The following is a 19,589-nucleotide window of genomic DNA, read 5'->3' as shown; positions in this document are numbered from 1 at the left end:
ATATTTTGTTAAATAATGTTGATTTAAAGTCATTTTACAGGAAACAACACAATTTTTCAAATTGAATTCAAAATAAATTCAAGTAACGTAGCCTACGGCCTATTTGACAGAAAAGGATGACAAACATTGCTGTCATACAAGTAACAACAATCTGAAAATCAATACCAAGGGTCAAAACGAGATAATTTTGACTACCGAGATAGCAATCAATGCTAGTGGTCGGACTCTGCAGGCCTTCTGTGGTCAAACTGACCAGTGCAAACGCACTCGATGTGGGCGTGGCCCTCGCGCTAACCGCCACGCTATTGGTCGGCTCAGTCCAATGCCCCTCCTCTTTCAAAAAAGATAGAGAGAAAAAAAAAAGAAAAGGAAAACAAGAGACATCTCAATCCTTGCAACTGGGGAAAAGATGAAACGTAGTGCACCATAGTCTCCGAATCACCTCCTCTTTTTTTTTTTTAAACCCAGTAAACCACCTTCTGTCGCTCTGAGCCAAACTGAACCACATCTGTAAGTTATTTCAATCACCTAAAGCCAAACATCATTATCAGATATTCAGTTTTGGGACACGCTGGATTAAGTTTGTAGCATTTTAAAGGTGAGTCATTAATCATGAACGCTTTTACGTGCATTTGAGCAGCGGATTGATTCTTACTGGATATATGAACACGATATCTTCATACACACACACACATATATATAGTCGTTTATCCAGGTAAGATATAAGATGCACTCGCCGGTTGTTGGTTTAAGGAGCCGCCGCGGCTGGTGTTGCGCGGTGTGTCCGTCCATGTGTGTGTTTATTCGCCTGCGACATGGAGGGGATGGGTGGGCTTTTCTCTCGGTGTTTCTAATATCCGAGGACATCTTGAGCCACTCAGCGACCGGAATAGTTGCAAATGGAACGTATTTGGTTGGTTATATTTCGGTTTTTGATCTCTGGCTACATTGTTTCATCTGTTTCTTCGGGGTTTGGTTACATTGTATTCGTTAGATCAAGTGAAAACAATGTTGACCATGTATAAAATAGCTTTATTAAAACTGTTGATACGTGCTATCTTAGCATATTTTCTTAATGTTGAATGTCTTTCAAGGGCACTGTAAGGAAATAGACACCTGGAGACAACATTGAAGGTAATATTTATGTATTTAGTTGGTAACTGTGATAAGGTTCCCCTAAATATGGTTTTGGCCAAGTCAACCACTATTTTGATGTAGTTGAAAAGTTTAGTCTTGTCACTCAACTTATTGCATATACATTTGTGGTGTTTTTTTGATTATCTCCTTTTTAATATCACAGAATTAAAACAAGATCTTAAGAAGTGTAGGTAGTGTGTGTGTGTGTGTTAAGGGAGATGCCCCTTTGTCTGTGTTGGAGGAGAGGGGGTGTGTACAGATGTTCACTACCAGGACATCTGCTGTTTCTAAGGGCTTTGTCAAGGGCCCTTTCAAGAAGACTCCGGGGCCCGAAAGACTTTTCCAAGCTTAACTCCGCAAACTATCAAATACAATGCAATCCTTGCTGGTTAATACCATGCAATGTAAGCATAAATAATGCATAGTGTTACTTGTGTATTCTCAGTAGGTTACATGTTTCGGTTTGATGACTAGAGACCTTGATTTCTGACACGTCCATTACATTCCCCGCTGAGAATTCTCCCTCTCTCTCTGTCTCTCTCTGTCTCTCGCCCAGGAGCGCTCACACACATCACACACTGAATCATAGTGTACATGGCAGCATATGAAGCAGGAAGACATTTATTAGAGTCAGACAGGAAAATGCAAAGGGCTTCTTTAATATTTATGGCATCCTGTTCTTCAGTTCATTTGTACTTCTGATCAGTGCTTCTCAAGTGGTTTTATATTGGATATCAAGTGGATCAAAAGTGTTAACTGTGCAAAAATGTCATTAAAATCAAACTTGGTTGCATGTCATGCCATCTAATTTGACTAGCTGATGAATTCGCCCCAAAATACTATTGAGTTAGATTGGATGCCTAACCTCTGACATCAACAACAAAAGATATGGAAACTTTGGAAATAATTTTCTCTTTCCTTGATAAGTCTATTTATTTTGCTGTCCTAACTATGCACAGGAATATGGGTCGTGAATTCCCACTTGTAAAAAGTAGAAAATGCCTTTTTTTATTCTGCTCAAGTCGTGTAAAAGCATGTTTCAGTGTTACAACCACAAAGTTGTCAGTCATCACTCAGAGATGAGTGTGTCAAATAAATGTCCATATGGTATTAATATATAAGGTAATAAAAGTTACGTGATTAGTAAACATCATTAAACTCTGACCAAATAATTTTACAAATAATTTTGTAAATTCCTTGGAACACCCCTTATGAAAACGTTATGAGATGGATATGTTTGACAACAGTAGACTTTCGTCACACCAAATATTTCACAATTATTGTAGGTGTCATACAACAATTAGGCATGTTTCATGCTATGAATCTGTTTGAAGATATGAGTCATACATGCCCTTTTAAGAAAAAAGCATGTGATGTAATGTTAAATTCTGCACATACAAATTCATACAATATTTTTTGTTCGCTTTGAATTCATTTATTATAATGTTCAAAAGCTTGTGGTCAGTAAAAGTTTTTAATGTTTTTAAAAGAAGTCTCTTCTACTCACCAAGGCTGCATTTATTTAATCAAAAATTCAGTAAAAAAACTGCAATATTTGTGAAATATTATAAAAAATTAAAATAACTTTTCTATTTGAATATACTTTTATTCCAAAGCTGAATTTTGAGCATCATTCCTCCAGTCTTCAGTGACACATGATCATTCAGAAATCATTCTAATATGCTGATTTGATACTCAAGAAACATTTCTGATTATTATCATTGTTAAAAACAATGTATAATTTGTAGAAATTGCGATACATATATATATATTTTTTACAATTCTTTGATGAATAGAAAGTTCAAACTTCAAAATAACAAAATTGATTTGAAATGGACTTTTTTGTAACAATTTTAAAAGTCTTTACTGTGACTTTTGATCATTGTAATGCATCCTTGCTGTAAAACGTATTAATTTCTTTTTAAAAACAACTTTTGAATGGTAGCGTATTTTACACATTTCAGGTAGACCATACCGTAAGTGAATCATGTTTTATTCATATTTTTCATATGAGCTGCCTTCATTGCCTTAGATGTACTGAATTGCTTGATATATGCTGAGCTGTGTGTTTTCCTGCCTTTACTTTGCCTCTGGGAATGAACGCATGCTCGCATGTAAAAGACTCAATGATAAACCAATGTGCAGAAATCCACTGTAGCTTTTTACAGTTGTGTTGAGCCCGGGAATGTTGACATTCCTCCATGAGCGGAGCACAGAAGTGAAATGTGTTTGTTTGAGTGTAGCTTGAATCTTAAACGCAGACGTTCACTTGAGCGATACACAGAGAAGATGAATATTAATGATTTCTCCTCAGTTTAATACCTTGTTTAACACACACACACTATTATGGTCTCTTCTGCGTATATGCTAGTGTAGCATTCCGGTGATTTCTCAACAGTAGGAGTTAGGAAGACTGAGAGGATGTCTGACGGTGCCTGATAGGAAGGTAATTGCTATGAAATTGGAACATGGCATCAGCCTAGAGCCGCAAAATTCAACCTTTTATTTCACTCGCCGCTCGTGTGAGAGTCTCAGGGACGTGTCTGGCTGTCAATCAGAATGTGATGAGATTCAGGCTCAAAATGTCTAAAAGAAAAGATTCATTCACTTCACTACATTTCACTAGATTCCCCTCTTTTCTATTAAAGAGCAAATTTATGAAGAGGTGTTGAAAAGAGTAACGGAATAATGTGATTTCAGGTAAAAGTTTAATAGGTTCTGTTTTCTGTGTTGTTGCTGCTATTGTCAGTGAACCTCTTCCGTTTTTTTTGTGTGTGTGTTGCCCTGCCATAAATGAGCACACACTCTTTCTCCTGCCAGAGTCAGTTGTAGAGGAAATGCTACAGGCTTTGCTTCCTGTTTTCTCTCATACAGACATGAGACCATCCATGTGCTCGGCGAGGGGGGTAATTCCTGGTGTAAAATTCGAATCTACCCCTGCAGAATTAGATTTACCCTCGCAAAATAAAATTAGGTAAAACTGAACAAGCGTTTGTTATAGTTCATTGATTATGATAATTTTGTTTGTGATGAACACATGTATAGACTTTTTGGTCAATATCCCTTTATAGGACGGTGTTGCCATATGGCAACAATTAATTTCGACTCATTTCCTTGTTATTCAGAAAAAACACAATATATTGCACTATGGGAATTAAAAGGGCAGGCCTTAATGTAGCCAATGATGTGCTGTTTTTAAATCACATGACATTTGAATGTCCCTCCAAATCTCTCTTTCCCACTGTCACCCTCATCACCTGTTGAAATGCTCCAGAAATTGCTCTATTAACCTCATTTCTAAACATCTCTTCTCAAGGGGGATTTTTTTTGCAGCATCTTTGATAAGTAAATTAGATATTTTTATTCACAAATCAACTTTATCTAACATAGTTTTATTGAGTTTATTTGAGAAAATATAAATCTTTCCAGGTTGCAACGCTATACCACTGGAAAAATAGGTATGTTGCCGTATGACAATGCTGTACCACAGTGGAATTGTAGTAATGTATTTCCCCATTGGGATTTTTTTAATAGATCATCAACAATATGATTGCAGTTATTTAATTATTTGAAGTGTTTATTGTAGTATAGTTGTATTTGTGTGTAAACAACAAATTTATTTCTTCTTTTCAGACTTTTCAGAATGAATACAGCAATATTTTACGGAAAGGTCAATAGGAAGAGTGCAGAGTTAGTCAAATGATTGGGAATGATAGGTATTACATGAAAGGGATCTACTTATTTTTGGTTTATCGTGAGTTAAAGGTATATAAATCTATCAATTTCTAAAAGAAATGTGCAATTAAATAGAAAAGAAAATCACAATTTTAGAGAAAAACTACTTTTTTGACCATTTTCCATTGTGGCACAGCCCCCCCAAAAATATATTCTTTTCAAAAATATTTTTTTATTTGTGTCATTGAAGCTATTTCATGTAATAAAAACTTATTTGAAGAAATATTTCATGGTTGGAACATAATGGATACCATAGGGATATTGATAAAGATCATGGTGGCAGGTCTATATATCCATACTGTTGTGACATTGCGTACATTGTCTAAATCTCCATTGCAGTGTTCAGATCCAGTGTTCAGATTTGCAATCAATCAAGAATAGATTTCTGCACACTGAAAATTTAAGCTTTATTAGAAAAGAGTTCATTCTTCAACTAGTTGTGTTCATTTTCAGTGTGTGAACATCATCTTTTTAATGTCGTTATTACTTAAATTTAGTTGTGTACCTGTACACAACTTGCTTTTGGATGTTTTTGCGATTTCAATGCAATATGTACATTATATGTACATGCATTATATATACAGACTTGGGTGTTGCTGACACAGAACGCACTTACAACTGCATTGCATTTCCATTATCTTTTTAAACATGCACTAGACAGATGCATTCCACCATTGCACTCACATCTCTTTGTCTTTTGCAGCGTCTCATGCATTATACGCTGTTCTAAAAACTCAACGCTCAAGTTAAAAGTAGTTCAACTTTTAAGTCAAGAAACTATAGGCAAAAGCATTTAGGTTTTTTTTTTTTCATGCACTGTTCAATTTTGAGATTTTTGGCCATTTCACTTCCATAAGAGGGGTTTGTTATTATTTAATTATTCTGGCTTCCCTGTTTTAATTTAAAGTTTGCAACAAAAGTTGCTATAGTCTTTTCTTCCCTATTTGAAGTATATGAAATGGATTGTCGAACAAGAAAAAATGTAGGACAGGACTTGATTTTGTCCATCAGGAATTGATTGGATGGTTGTGGTTTGCTATTGGTGGATCTCATGTGAGTGACAGGTTGTCCCGCCCTCTTGCCAGTAAACACATCATCAGAGAAGAGAAGAGATGACACTGCAAGAGGGAGGGAAAGTTGGGCACATGAATTAAAAAAATGATTGTTCACGTAGGGGTGGGCGATATGACCAAATCTTATATAACCTTTAATACATGCGCTTTCTTTCTCAACTGTTTACATTCACTGAAGACATTATTGACTGTGTTTATGAGGATACTTGCAAAGATGGACATTTTGACGCACAAGTGTGTGAATTTAACTGTTCAAGCCCAAGTATAGGAGGCAAAAAGAACTCAGTAGATACTCAGTAAAAGAACGGTATTTGTCCACCCCTATGTGCACAGATAAATAATTTCTAAAAAATACTGCAATATTCCATAAAAAAAAAGAAAAGAAAAGAATTGTCCATTTTGATTTCATGGTGACTAATTCTACTTCCCTGTGTTGCGTTTGAATCACCGCTTACAGTACAAGAATATACCATTTCCATTATTTTTCCATTTGAAAAATGTTAAAATACTGATGATCCATTGCGCAACTGAGTTTCCCTAAATCGTTTTTATGGATCTTTTCTTTGAGGGCCACAGCTATCTCTGTCAGATAAGGACATATTAACCCCTCACCCTCTCAGGGTGGAGCAGATGTCCCTTTAGTCAGTGTTTGGATACGAGGAAAATGGCCAAAGTGTCTGAAATTGCTGATGATTTTTCAGTATTAATCCCTGAGTTCCCTGAGCTGAAATCATGATGCATGTAGGAGGCGATGTGATCAGCCTCTTCTGCAGGTTATTAGAGTTCGTCTCCAGGAGTGAGAGTCAAAGCAGGGTCATTGAGTTCAGTGTGTTATGAAGGGGTCAGCGGGGCAAGGGGCCCCTTTATTGTGCTCAGACTGAGACGGGTCGGGACACAACGCTTAGCTTATTACAGCTGTGACTATCACAGATCAATACAGCCATCACAGAGGATTCACTCACTGTTTGTGAAGTTATATTACGAATGCCGGTTCACTTGTTTTTGTTTGTTGCAATGTATTGTGGGTTTTTTTGTGACGTATATGAGGAGGTTTCTGTCTTACACAGAGAGGAAAAAAGCAAGAGATATGACTAAGAAAGAAAGCGATGCGTTAAGAGATACAGATGCATGGGTGTGTGGTCAAGTGTTCGAGACATCGCATGAGGAGATTTCGGTCCCAGAGATTGAGATACGGAGCAACAATTTGTTGATGTTGCTCTTTTTTTTTCTTTTTTTTTTTTTAAAGCTGCGGCGACAAACATAAATGCAAAAAATAATGACCATAATGAATACTTCTCTCCTACGGATTAGAAATCTTTGAGTGAATATTAGGATCTCTGACTGGCATGTCTTAATACAGCTTGAGACATTGTTGAGATGTCTTCTGAAACTCCAGAGGAGGCTCAAGGCTAAAAAAAAAAACTTTTTTTCCTGACAAGAATATATAGGCTAGTTGAGGAAAATGAGTGTTGTTAGCATAGGCTGGAAGAATTCAATGAGAAATGTTTGGGTTCATATAGAGATCTCTGACTTTTGAGGGTAGACTTTGGCATCTTTGTAAACATGAGAATAGTTTGAGACATTACAACAATCTAGAGGAGACATGGGTCATTTCTAAGGAGAAACTGAAGATTTTGAAAATGGCTATTTGCTCTCAAACAGTAGAGCAAGAGGGGGGAGGGGGGAGAAAGTAAGATATGACTCAAACAGAAAGTGATATGTTGGGAGATATGGATTCTCACCAGTTTGAGAGCGAGGTCAAGTGTTTATGACACGGTTTCAAAACTCTGCAAAACCTTGTTTAAAACAGTAGACATGGTGGTTTATCTTTTATCACGCTTGAACAGTGACACATTGGGAGCGTTCTCGCTGTTCTTCTAAACACTTCCAGCGCCGCCTCCTCAGATAACCTTCTTGTGTGTTTCGACACTTTACTGAAGTTGATTTAAAACCTGTCTTTTCTCTTTGTGTGCGTTTCAGGAGGTGAGACAGTCCTGCTGCTTTGATGAGCACTGACATTTCTAAAGGTCTCTGGAAAAAACTATTTGTGATTGCTTGAAATTATTCAATGCCACAAATAAGTATGCAGGAAATGATCTGCATATTTAAAATGCCACCTCAACAAAGTGGTCCGGATCCTTTAAAGAATGAAACATCTTTAGAGAGAAATTCAGTGCTCGTTTTGGAGAGGATGTTTAGTTCATGTGGTAAAATAAACACCCTAAAATCAAATGGGGGAAAAATAAATTATATTTTGCCTGAAGAAATTAAAGCATGTTTTTAGGACTAGTTGGTTTTTGTTACATTATTTTCATATGGATTTTGCAGATTTTCCTAATTGCATTGTATTGAAATTCAGTATAAAAAAATAAATTCAGTGCAACAAATATAGAGAATTACAATTGTAAAATTGATGCTCCTGTTGATGGAAATAAATGTTGTTTCCATCAAGAGGTGCATACATTTTTGGTCAAGATCTTGTATTGAGAATGCAAGAGTCCAGCGCTCTGTAAAGTCTCCTTCAGCACATCCTAAAGACTTTCAATGAATTTAAGGTCTGAACTCATGTGATTCATGTGTGAAAATGATTCTTCATTCTTTCACAGTTTGAGCCTTGACATTGTCATCCTGGAATTTGGCCATGATGTGTCTTCCTCCTACATGGTTGTTTAAGAAATGAAAAGCTACACTCTCCATCAATTAGGGTTAGAAGAACTGTTGGCAAACATTATTATAAATAAGAATGCTGTCAAATCGATTAATCGTGATTAATCGCATCTAACATAAAAGTTTGTATACCGGTATATGTATATGCATGCATGTATGTGTATATATATATATACACACCTTTTTCTTTTTATGTATATGCTTTTTAAAAAAATCACAATGCAAAGGAACTTTATTGCTTAAGTTTTTCAATTTTATAGGCTAAAAAAAGTCTTTTTTTTTTTTTTTTAAATATGACCTTGGCATTGCAGTGTTCTCTGTGATTCACACTAATGAATAAACTGAGTTTAGTAGTGGAGAATCGAAACAACGTTTAATTAGTACATTCCCATAACAGCTCAGGTTTGCATAACGCTCAATGAATATTAAAATGAAGTGAGGTCAGTGTAAATGTGTCTATTGTGCAGGATAAACATGAGGGACGAAATGCGCAAACATCAATCACTAGTGAGTGATGTGGCTGTCATAACACACACACACACACACACACACGCACGCACGCGCAGGTGCAGCTGAATCAAAGCAGCAGGTTTGTGAATGGAGCAGATGTAATTCATGCTTTGTGTGAAGGAGTGCTTTTAGAAACACAAGACTTTGAAGTGGATACAGCTGATGTCTTTGTGTCGCTGATAGGTGTTTTCTCTTCCAGTTCTCTATGAACCGTATCAAGATTTACAACTCAAACTGTGTAACCACTTGTACAGCTCTTTAGATGAGTTTTTGTTAATTAAATAGAATTACATATAATAGTCTTTCTGCTTAATACTCATCTGTTGCTAATCATAAATGTATAGGCTACTGTCAGAGTTTGCTTGTGTTTGGGATTGTACTGCTCAGTGTTTCTATGGCAGGTTTGTGTCGTCCTTCTCTCTGACCTGAATACTGGTCGCAGGGAGTGACGGTTGCTTTGGGGACACGATGACCTTGCTTAATTAATAGAGCATTTTTTAACGGAATATGGAATAATGATCTTTTTGTGCTTATGATATTCTGAAATGGCACTTAAAATAATTTATTTTTACTCCAGTCTTCAGTGTCACATGATCCTTCAGGAATCTTTCTAATATGCTGATTTGCTGCTCAAGAAACACATTATCATTATCAATGGTTTCGCTTTCACCTCCTCCTGTGACACCAAAGGCAAAGAAATGTGTTCGTATTCATGCACACACTATTGTTGCTGCCTAAAAGTTCAGATCTTTCAGATTACCCGTTCAGCTGGAAAAAACTCTTTGCTGACCTCTGTGATACACAGAACAGATTGTGTGTGTGTTTAGATTTCTGTTTGTTTGAAAAAATCACAGACAACCAAGGCCAAGGTAGTGCAATGAACGCCACAGTTATGCTTGTGTATTTATAGAGATCATTGAAAGACAGATGGGGGATAAGACGGAGCGGGAGGGAGTGCTCAAAAAGATGAGGATTGTGAAATGCAGGAAGCCTTTCTTTAATTGAGAACGATCTGTTGTGAAAGAGCCTTTATGAAAAGATCCATCATACATTTTTCTCGGGGTCCTCTTCTGTCTGGAGGGTCGATATTTGTCCTTCAGCGGGATTGAAATTGAGTCATGTTTTTGTAGGATGGCTGAGTGTGTGTGTGTGTGTGTATGTGGCGCATACTCTGATCAGTTTCAGGTTGAGTGAGAGGGCACCGGTTCTTAAGTCACTGAAGCGAGATGTGTCTCGGTGAGTTTGTCTCTCAGTGTGGGACTGGAAGTCTGTTTGTGTCTCTTTCTCAGCTCTGAATCTGCTGCCGCTCGGATTGAGGGAGACTTGCAGCCCTGCGCTGACACTTTCTGATTTAAAAGACTTTTTTTTAAACCGCAAAGGGCCAACAAAACCGTAAAGTCGTACTGGTTTGAACTGAAGTTACAGACTCCAGTCACCTAGTTTTTAGAGTCTAGTCAGAATTAAATAAAACAAGAAATTGACCCTATTTTTATAGTTTTTTCTTCAGTTACTCACCCTCATGTCAGTGCAAATCTGTGTGACTTTCGTTCATCTTCGGAACACAAATGAAGATGTTTTTAATGAAGTCTGAGAGATTTCTGTCCCTTCATTGAAAGTCTGTTCACCCAAAACTCTGACGGTTCATAAAGAGATTGTAAAATAAATCTAAATGAATCATGTGATTTATTTAATCCAAGTCTTCTGAAGAGAGACTGACGTTTTCTATGATGAAACGGCTTTAATTTAGTCTATTCATCAAAGAATCCCGAAAAACAATTAACCACGGTTTCCATAAAAATATGAAGCAGCGCAACTGTTTTCAACGTTGATATTAATAAGAAATGTTTCGTGAGCAGAAAACCAGCATATTAGAATGATTCCTGAAGGATCATGTGACACTGAAGACTGGAGTAATGATGAGGATAAAAATTTAGCTTTGCATCACAGGAATAAATGACATTTTACAACATATTCAAATAGAAAACATGTCTTTTAAATTGTTATAATATTTCACAGTATTTAAGTTTTTACAGTATTTTTAATCGAATAATTGCAGCCTTGGTGAGCATAAGAGACTTCTTTTAAAAAATATAAAAAATCTTGCAAATTTTGAAAGGTAGTATTAATACATAAAAAATTTGTCCCTGCGTGCTTTAGTACCATTAATAATATCGTTGTCCAACATTGAATTTTGTGAATATTCACATTATTGAAGTTAAGGGATTTATGAATGCAGCTTTATGTTGTTTTCAAAGCTGGCAAAGAATGCAAAATTCTTTGCAGAATATTGCTTTAATATTTAAGTTATTCATTTGTTGTTTCTCCAGCCAAATGAAAGCTTGAAGCTGATTGTAATTTGAATAGTATCATGGCTCCCTCTAGTGTCTGACATGTCATTTTGCCAGTTGTCCACTGGTTTCATCTTGACTGTGTGTTTCTGTGCAGGTGTACGGTGGCGTTATGCCCACTGGAGGATTCTGGGGGCTGTAGTTTCCTGTTGCTAAGCTCAGTGAACAGCAGACGAGGAGAACAGAACTGGCATGGCTTTGATTGACAAACACAAGGTCAAACGGCAAAGACTGGACAAAATCTGTGAGGGTAAGAAGTCTTGACGTGTCCCCGAAGTACAGTACTGTCTCAGTACCATGGGGCAGTGGCTGTGATACAATGCTGCTTTGCTATATGCCATGAAACTTAATTACCATTCATATACTTACATAACCAATACTGACTTTACCATGGTTAAATAGTATTGCCAGGTACTGGGAATACCATGATTTTTCTTTATAAATAACAGCTTATGATTGGGGTCGGTACGAGTTTGTTATTGTTTTGAAAGGAGTCTCTTATGCTCACCAAGGCTTGATTTTTTTAAAAAAATTTTTTTATCAGAAATACAGTAAAAACAGTAACATTGTGAAATATTATTACAATTTAAAACAACAGTTTTCTATTTGAATTTATTTTACAATATAATTTATTCCTGTGTTGCAAAGCTGAATTTTTAGCATCATTAGTCCAGTCTTCAGCGTCACATGATCCTTAAGAAATTCTTCTAATATGATGATTTGCTGCTCAAGAAACATTTATTATTATTAATGTTGAAAACAGCTGTGCTTAATTTAAAAACATGTTATTACTGTCACTTTTGGTCAATTTAATGCATCCTTGTTGAATAAAAGTAAAAAAACAACAACATTTGATTGGTAGTATATATATACACTCACCTAAAGGATTATTAGGAACACCATACTAATACTGTGTTTGACCCCCTTTCGCCTTCAGAACTGCCTTAATTCTACGTGGCATTGATTCAACAAGGTGCTGAAAGCATTCTTTAGAAATGTTGGCCCATATTGATAGGATAGCATCTCGCAGTTGATGGAGATTTGTGGGATGCACATCCAGGGCACGAAGCTCCCGTTCCACCACATCCCAAAGATGCTCTATTGGGTTGAGATCTGGTGACTGGGGGCCATTTTAGTACAGTGAACTCATTGTCATGTTCAAGAAACCAATTTGAAATGATTCGAGCTTTGTGACATGGTGCATTATCCTGCTGGAAGTAGCCATCAGAGGATGGGTACATGGTGGCCATAAAGGGATGGACATGGTCAGAAACAATGCTCAGGTAGGCCGTGGCATTTAAACGATGCCCATTTGGCACTAAGGGGCCTAAAGTGTGCCAAGAAAACATCCATTACACCACCACCACCCCCACCAGCCTGCACAGTGGTAACAAGGCATGATGGATCCATGTTCTCATTCTGTTTACGCCAAATTCTGACTCTACCATCTGAATGTCTCAACAGAAATCGAGACTCATCAGACCAGGCAACATTTTTCCAGTCTTCAACTGTCCAATTTTGGTGAGCTCTTGCAAATTGTAGCCTCTTTTTCCTATTTGTAGTGGAGATGAGTGGTACCCGGTGGGGTCTTCTGCTGTTGTAGCCCATCCGCCTCAAGATTGTGTGTGTTGTGGCTTCACAAATGCTTTGCTGCATACCTCGGTTGTAACGAGTGGTTATTTCAGTCAAAGTTGCTCTTCTATCAGCTTGAATCAGTCGGCCCATTCTCCTCTGACCTCTAGCATCAACAAGGCATTTTCGCCCACAGGACTGCCGCATACGGGATGTTTTTTCCCTTTTCACACCATTCTTTGTAAACCCTAGAAATGGTTGTGCGTGAAAATCCCAGTAACTGAGCAGATTGTGAAATACTCAGACCATGCTCAAAATTGCTTTAATCACCTTTCTTTCCCATTCTGACATTCAGTTTGGAGTTCAGGAGATTATCTTGACCAGGACCACACCCCTAAATGCATTGAAGCAACTGCCATGTGATTGGTTGATTAGATAATTGCATTAATGAGAAATTGAACAGGTGTTCCTAATAATCCTTTAGGTGATTGTGTGTGTATGTATATATATACGTTTATATTTATACTTTTTTTTTGTTATTAGTGTGTTGTTTCTAAGCTCTACTCAACTTGAAGAACTTTAGTTGTTTGTCGAACGCTGTTAGAATCTGTGTGTTTGCGTGTGGGCATGTGTGATAAATTATGTCATCTCGGGTTTCCTGAGAAAGTTTTTCCAGCTTCCCAAAATGTTCTTATTGGTCCCATTTGAGAGTCATCAGAGGCAGATTAAAAAACCAAAAGAATAACTGGTGAAGCTAATGTACGTTTACTCCGAAACACATGAAGTTGACATCAGTCATGATGATGCAATGCTCCTCTAATGGAGCAAGAACTTAAATGACTGTTTAAACCCCATATCGCATATGCACAGACGCACACATACATGCAATCAATCCATAATCCCCAAACGCTGGGAAAGTTTTCCATCCATTCCATGGTTTGGCATCTCTCGGCTGCATGATGTTATAAGGGTATAAAAGTTTGCATTTGGCTCCCGGACCCCCTCGCTGGGACTCCTGAATGCGGTTGATCTGGCAGGCGTGCGTTTTCTTCCTCGCACATCAATTAGGCCCACAGTTAGGAAACCGAGGAGGGGAATGTGCCTCCGGGGATGTTGTAAACTACACTATGTACAAAGAGGAAGGGCCAGAGAGACATTGGTTTTTAGGTCTATAAGGGTGAAGTTTCTTAGATGTGAGATTGGCTCCACAGACCGCTGAAATGTTGCTCTATTGCTTCATATGTTTATTTGTTTTATGTTATGGTCCTTTTTAGTAGTTCTCGGTGTATAGTAAGTCTGATGTCTTAAAGTCACCATACCTCGCATGTTTCTGGTCTTATTGTTGCTGATTCATCTGTGTGGAGTATTCCAAAGAAAAGTAAAGTAGTTTGCCTTTGAAATCTTTAATCAAAACATCCCTTTGCCGTTAACATCATTGGATAATGTTAGCCAAATACCTAATTAGGCGGTGTATTCGCTCTGTCTCCATTCCGGTAAGGAATGGCCTGTTTTGACAATTGATTCGTCTCGTCCCACATTTTTTTCTTGTTGAATAATCCTGTTTCAGTGGGAAATGCACCACATTGTGCCTTTTTTCAAAGAAGCTAGGGAACAATTGAAATTGAAACACACAACTGAACCTGGAACATTCCTTTAATACTATGCAAGCTGACCTTGTTGCATTTAAAGACAAGTTCTCATGAATACTTGCTTCAGCCAATAAAGTAAGTTTGTTTGTATGTAGACGATCACAGTATGGCTGCACGATTTGGGGGGAAATCCAATTTAGGGCTGTGAAACGATTAATCGCATCCAAAATAAAAGTTTGTGTTTACATAATATATATGTGTGTACTACTTTGTATAATTGTTTTGTATAAAGAAATACACACACATGGATGTATATATATTTAAGAAATATTTGCATGTACAGTATTCTGTATATATATTTGATATTATATATAAATATAAATATTTTATATATAAATAACACATTTTTCTTAAATATATTTATGCATGTGTGTGTATTTATATATACAAAATAATTATACACAGTACACGCACATATATTATGTGAACACAAACTTTTATTTTGGATGCGATTAATCGCTTCACAGCCTTACTGATTGCGATATTTCTGATGAAACATTTCTGATGAAGCTTTTTTTTTTTCACAAATTTTATGATTTAATATATCTGTGATTTTTTTTTTATTATTATTTTTTTAAATAATATTTTTTATTATTACTTATTTTATTACATTAAATAAAATGAGAAATATTATTATGGTACTATTTTCACATTTAGTAACATTAAGCATTTAATACAAAAATATTTTACTGTACTATTGTAAAATGACAATACTAATATTTATCTTAATTTCATAATTTTCAAATATTAAACCATCAAGCTTTTTTGTTTAACAGTGCTGTACTTTACTCTGAAACAAACAGCGCATACATTTATTAAATTAAACCACTTCGCGATTTGATAAATGCACAATTAATGCCATGATTTTTTTTTTTTTTTTCGATTGATTGTGCAGCCCTAGTTCACAGATTGATGAAGTAGAGATTTTCACTAATTTTGACAGACATGCATGTAGAAAAGAGCATGATGTTCATAAAATCCCAGTTTGAGTTTCTTCTGGGAGTTGTTTGAAGATCAGTAAATGATTCTAGGTAGCGTTTCATTGAAGGATTTTTAGCTATTGTGCTGTGGTGTCCCCTATCACAGAAGTTAAACAGTGCTTCCAAGTAGTGCAAGTGTGTGACTTATTAACCACCAGGTAAAGTTTCAAAGAGATAGCTCAAGTCTGAAAGTTCAGGTGTCAGAAACTTGAGTCGTAGTAATATTCCCTCCAGCTCCGGCACAAAGACTGCAGTCATCACATCTGCAGCCGCTGGCTCGTTAAACGCCAGACTCGTTTTCCCAGAGTTGGAAAAGCCGAGTTCTTAAGTATACCTCTTATAATGAAGAAATGTCAAGTCTCCCGCTCTACTTTATAAAAAAGAGCCTTATTACAGCACTGCAATGGGATTCCCCAAGGGAATTCTGCTAGCAGAGGAGAAATCAGCAGAAGGGAGAAATGAGGAAGTCAGGTTGTGAATATGTTCTAGTGAGATGTCTGAATAGAGAGCTGTCAGCTGTCTAAGAAAAAGGCTGCTCTTTTCTGCACTAGCTGTTCAATAGTACAACAGTTTCTGAAGTGGTTATAAATTGGACTGCGCTGTTTTCCAGAATGAATGTTTTAGCTCTGTATGTGTGCATGTACCAAGGTTGCTGTGCTGCTGAGAAGAAAAGAAATACAAGGCTCGTCATCACAATAAGTAGATTTTCTTTGCAGCTCTTGTGATCATAATTGAATAACCTTATCTTCCATTATGAATCATAATGGAAGATAAGGTTATTCAATAAGATTATTACAGTATGGATGACAAGTAAATGCTTAAAGGGTTAGTTCACCCAAAAATGATAATTATCCCATAATTGACTCACCCTCAAGCCATCCTATGTGTATATGACTTTATTCTTTCAGCCGAACACGATCGGATGCATGTAAAAAAATATCCTGGCTCTTCCAAGCTTTATAATGGGAGTGAATAGAGCCTGAGTTTTTGAAGAATAAAAAAACGCATCCATCCATCATAAAAGTAATCCATACGGCTCCAGGGGTTAATAAAGGCCTTCTGAAGTGAATTATCCATATTGATCTTTTTATAAACTATAATCACTGACTTCCGGTAATGGCCGTACGCGAGTCAAGTTCCGGCGGAAGAGTGACCTCCGACCCGACGCGTGACGTATTGACAAACGCGGAAGCACAGAGGAAAGAGCGAAACAAAACACCGGTCACGAATTAGAAGAATTTTTCAAGAGAAATCTCAGAGGAGCTTGAGTTTGTTGTTTGAACCGCGAGAGGCGTCTTCTCTCACCGAAGCTTATGCAAAGCCTACATCCTACGTCATGCGTCGGGTCAGAGGTCACTCTTTCACCGGAACTAGACTCTCGTACCACCGTTACCGGAAGCCAGTGATTATAGTTTATAAAGTTATAAATATGAATATTTTTCTTTTAAAACACGCATCGCTTCGCTTCAGAAGGCCTTTGTTAACCCCTGGAGCCGTATTGATTACTTTTTGGCCTTCAAAATCTCCCATTATAAAGCTTGGAAGAGCCAGGATATTTTTTTATATAACTCCGATTGTATTCGCCTGAAAGAAGAAAGTCATATACACCTAGGATGACTTGAGGGCGAGTAATTTTTGGGTGAACTGACCCTTTAATACTAGACCAAACCAGCTTGCTCAAAAGGGTTTACCTGATCAAACTACTAGATGGTTGTCCAGCTTATCAATTATCTAGACCAGCTCAGACCAGCTAATGGCCATCTAAGACCAGTGTTGTTATTGTTATTGAAATTATCAAAACAGTTTTCTGTAATTAAAATAATTTTGAAATAATATATAAATATTAGATAAAAAAAAAAAAAACGTAAAAAACGTACTAACTGAAATAAATTATTTTACGTAAAAAGTTAAATAAATATACAATTTTATTAATAAAAATAAATTAAAGCTAATAAAAAAAACTAGTGAACTAAAATTAAAAATAAAAACGAATTCACGGAACATTTCTTTTAATCCAGGGTGAGTTGTTCTTGGTGTAACAAATTAAGGTGCATACTTGGAACAATCAGGCTATAAGCAACTTAAAAATATATGCACACAGTAATACCACATTAGGAGCTCCCAGCTGAACAAGAAAGAGAGTAAATTAGTCGAAGTAATGTTTCATTTCATCGCATTCTGCTTTTAATCACTTCATATCCTTTTTTTATGAATTCAAAGAGCTCTTGTATTAGTAGTCATGTATAAAATTGCTTACACATGTATTCCCAGATAGGCAGAGACGCTTGTTGAAGCCAAACATCCCACGGGGTTTTGTATTAGATTAGTCGCAGTCTCTCGGGCACAAAGGATTTATGAAAATTCTCTCTCTTTTCCTTTGTTTTTGTCTCCCGGTCTTTCTCTCTTTTGTTCCTTAAAGTTCTGCAGGAGGATAACTAAAAAGACACTGTTGCCATGATACTGCTCTCCTTGATTTTTCTGTTGTGATGTAACTGTACAGATCCGTGTTGTTTTTCTTTTTGGTTATTGTGTTGCAGTTAGAACCAAATATAATCCTCTCACTGCGTGTGTTAAAGCAAAAGTCACAAAGACAAGGAAAAACTCTTCCAGAGAGATTTGATTTCATTTGGCTGTATTACATACTCTCTGGTGCTCTGTTCCAAAACCAAGTGAACTTGAATGGAATCAACGCAACAAGTTTTGTCTATGTATTTTTATGCTTATTAGAGTATTCGTGCCATTATCTCAGCAACATGATAATTCTGAAATTAGTTATTAGGGTCGAATCTCCCAAGTTTAGCACTTTTTGTGTGTCGTGTCTTTGTAGAGTATACAATTGGGTCACTTATGACAAGGAAGCTATATTGGGTCTTGGGACTTGTTTGGAATCTGGAAATGGTAACGTATACCGGTGTTGTTAATTCTGAACAACAGGCTTAAAGCCAAAGTGAAATTCCCGCCATAGCTGTATTACAGGCACCAAAGTCCGTTTTATAATAGTGAAATGATCAAAACGAGGGCATAGTGCTGGAAAGTCACTTTAAAACTGCACTGCTTTAGACGAATTCAAAATGCAGGATGTATCACAATGACAAAGAATAGTTGGAGAATATGCCCTATTAATTTTATCCTCACAAGTCTTTCTCTCGCCCTCCCTCTCCATCTCTCTTTCTCTGGTGTTTGTGGGGATCAGGAAGGATTTGGGTGGAGTGTTTCAGTGGCAGGTGGGCAAAATCTGTTCACAAAAAAAGCTCTTTCTAAAGCGAAAACTCAAGATTTAACTGTTAGCATTCATATTGTTGGAATGTTTTCCATGAAACACATATTTGCAAGGCTTTTGATAATGTAGTATTATTTGATGTCCCAGATTTTCCCCTTCACCCCCTGTGGGTTTTAGAATGCTTATCTTAATAACATAGCCATGCTTTCTCAGTGGGGAATAGCAAAACATGGGGTGATGATTTCTTTGTTTTTTTAGACATTTATTCAACATAAACAGAGTCATTGTTATATTAAAGGGACATTTCACCCAAAATGCTGTCATAGTTTACGCAGCCTCATGTCATTGTAAACCTGTATGCATTTCTCTCCTTTGCAGAACACAAAAGAAGGTATTTTAAAAGAACGCTGGGGTCCAAATAACATTAGGACCTATTTTCACTTTATGGACAAAAATCCACTGAGACATTTTTTTTTTTTAAATGTCTTCTTTTGTGTTTCACAGAAAAAGAAAGTCATCCAGGTTTGGAACGGCATAAGAGTGAGTAAATTTTGATGTGTTTCTGATGTTTCTAAGAAATTATAGCATCCTTATCATGGATAAATTATATGAAAACAACACTCATTTACAGGGGATGGCAGTAACAATTGTCTATCCCAAATCTCAGAAGAAGAGAAGGCGAGGTGGATGCAGCCAGT

General features: G+C 36.7%; 1 protein-coding gene across 5 annotated transcripts in view; it reads left to right on the top strand.

Annotated features, from left to right (window-relative positions):
* Positions 1-378: 378 nt before the first annotated feature.
* The window catches only part of ctbp2a (C-terminal binding protein 2a), a 50,387-nt gene continuing 31,176 nt past the window's right edge, over positions 379-19,589 (top strand). The window contains exons 1-3 of one of the 5 annotated variants that reach the window (XM_056256069.1): positions 379-510; positions 11,568-11,720; positions 19,396-19,431. In XM_056256069.1, coding sequence (XP_056112044.1) covers positions 11,663-11,720; positions 19,396-19,431 — 94 coding nt within the window. In that variant the 5' untranslated portion in view covers positions 379-510; positions 11,568-11,662. Of the gene's footprint in view, positions 599-798; positions 914-1,112; positions 1,135-11,567; positions 11,721-19,395; positions 19,432-19,589 lie in introns of those variants that run through there. The other 4 variants (XM_056256068.1, XM_056256071.1, XM_056256070.1 and 1 more) reach the window with 4 other exon arrangements.

This window comes from Rhinichthys klamathensis, unplaced genomic scaffold (assembly GCF_029890125.1).
Source record: "Rhinichthys klamathensis goyatoka isolate OS25496 unplaced genomic scaffold, OSU_Roscu_1.1 h1tg000123l_1, whole genome shotgun sequence".
NCBI lineage: Eukaryota > Metazoa > Chordata > Actinopteri > Cypriniformes > Leuciscidae > Rhinichthys > Rhinichthys klamathensis.
This window is presented reverse-complemented; position numbering and strand designations above follow the sequence as displayed.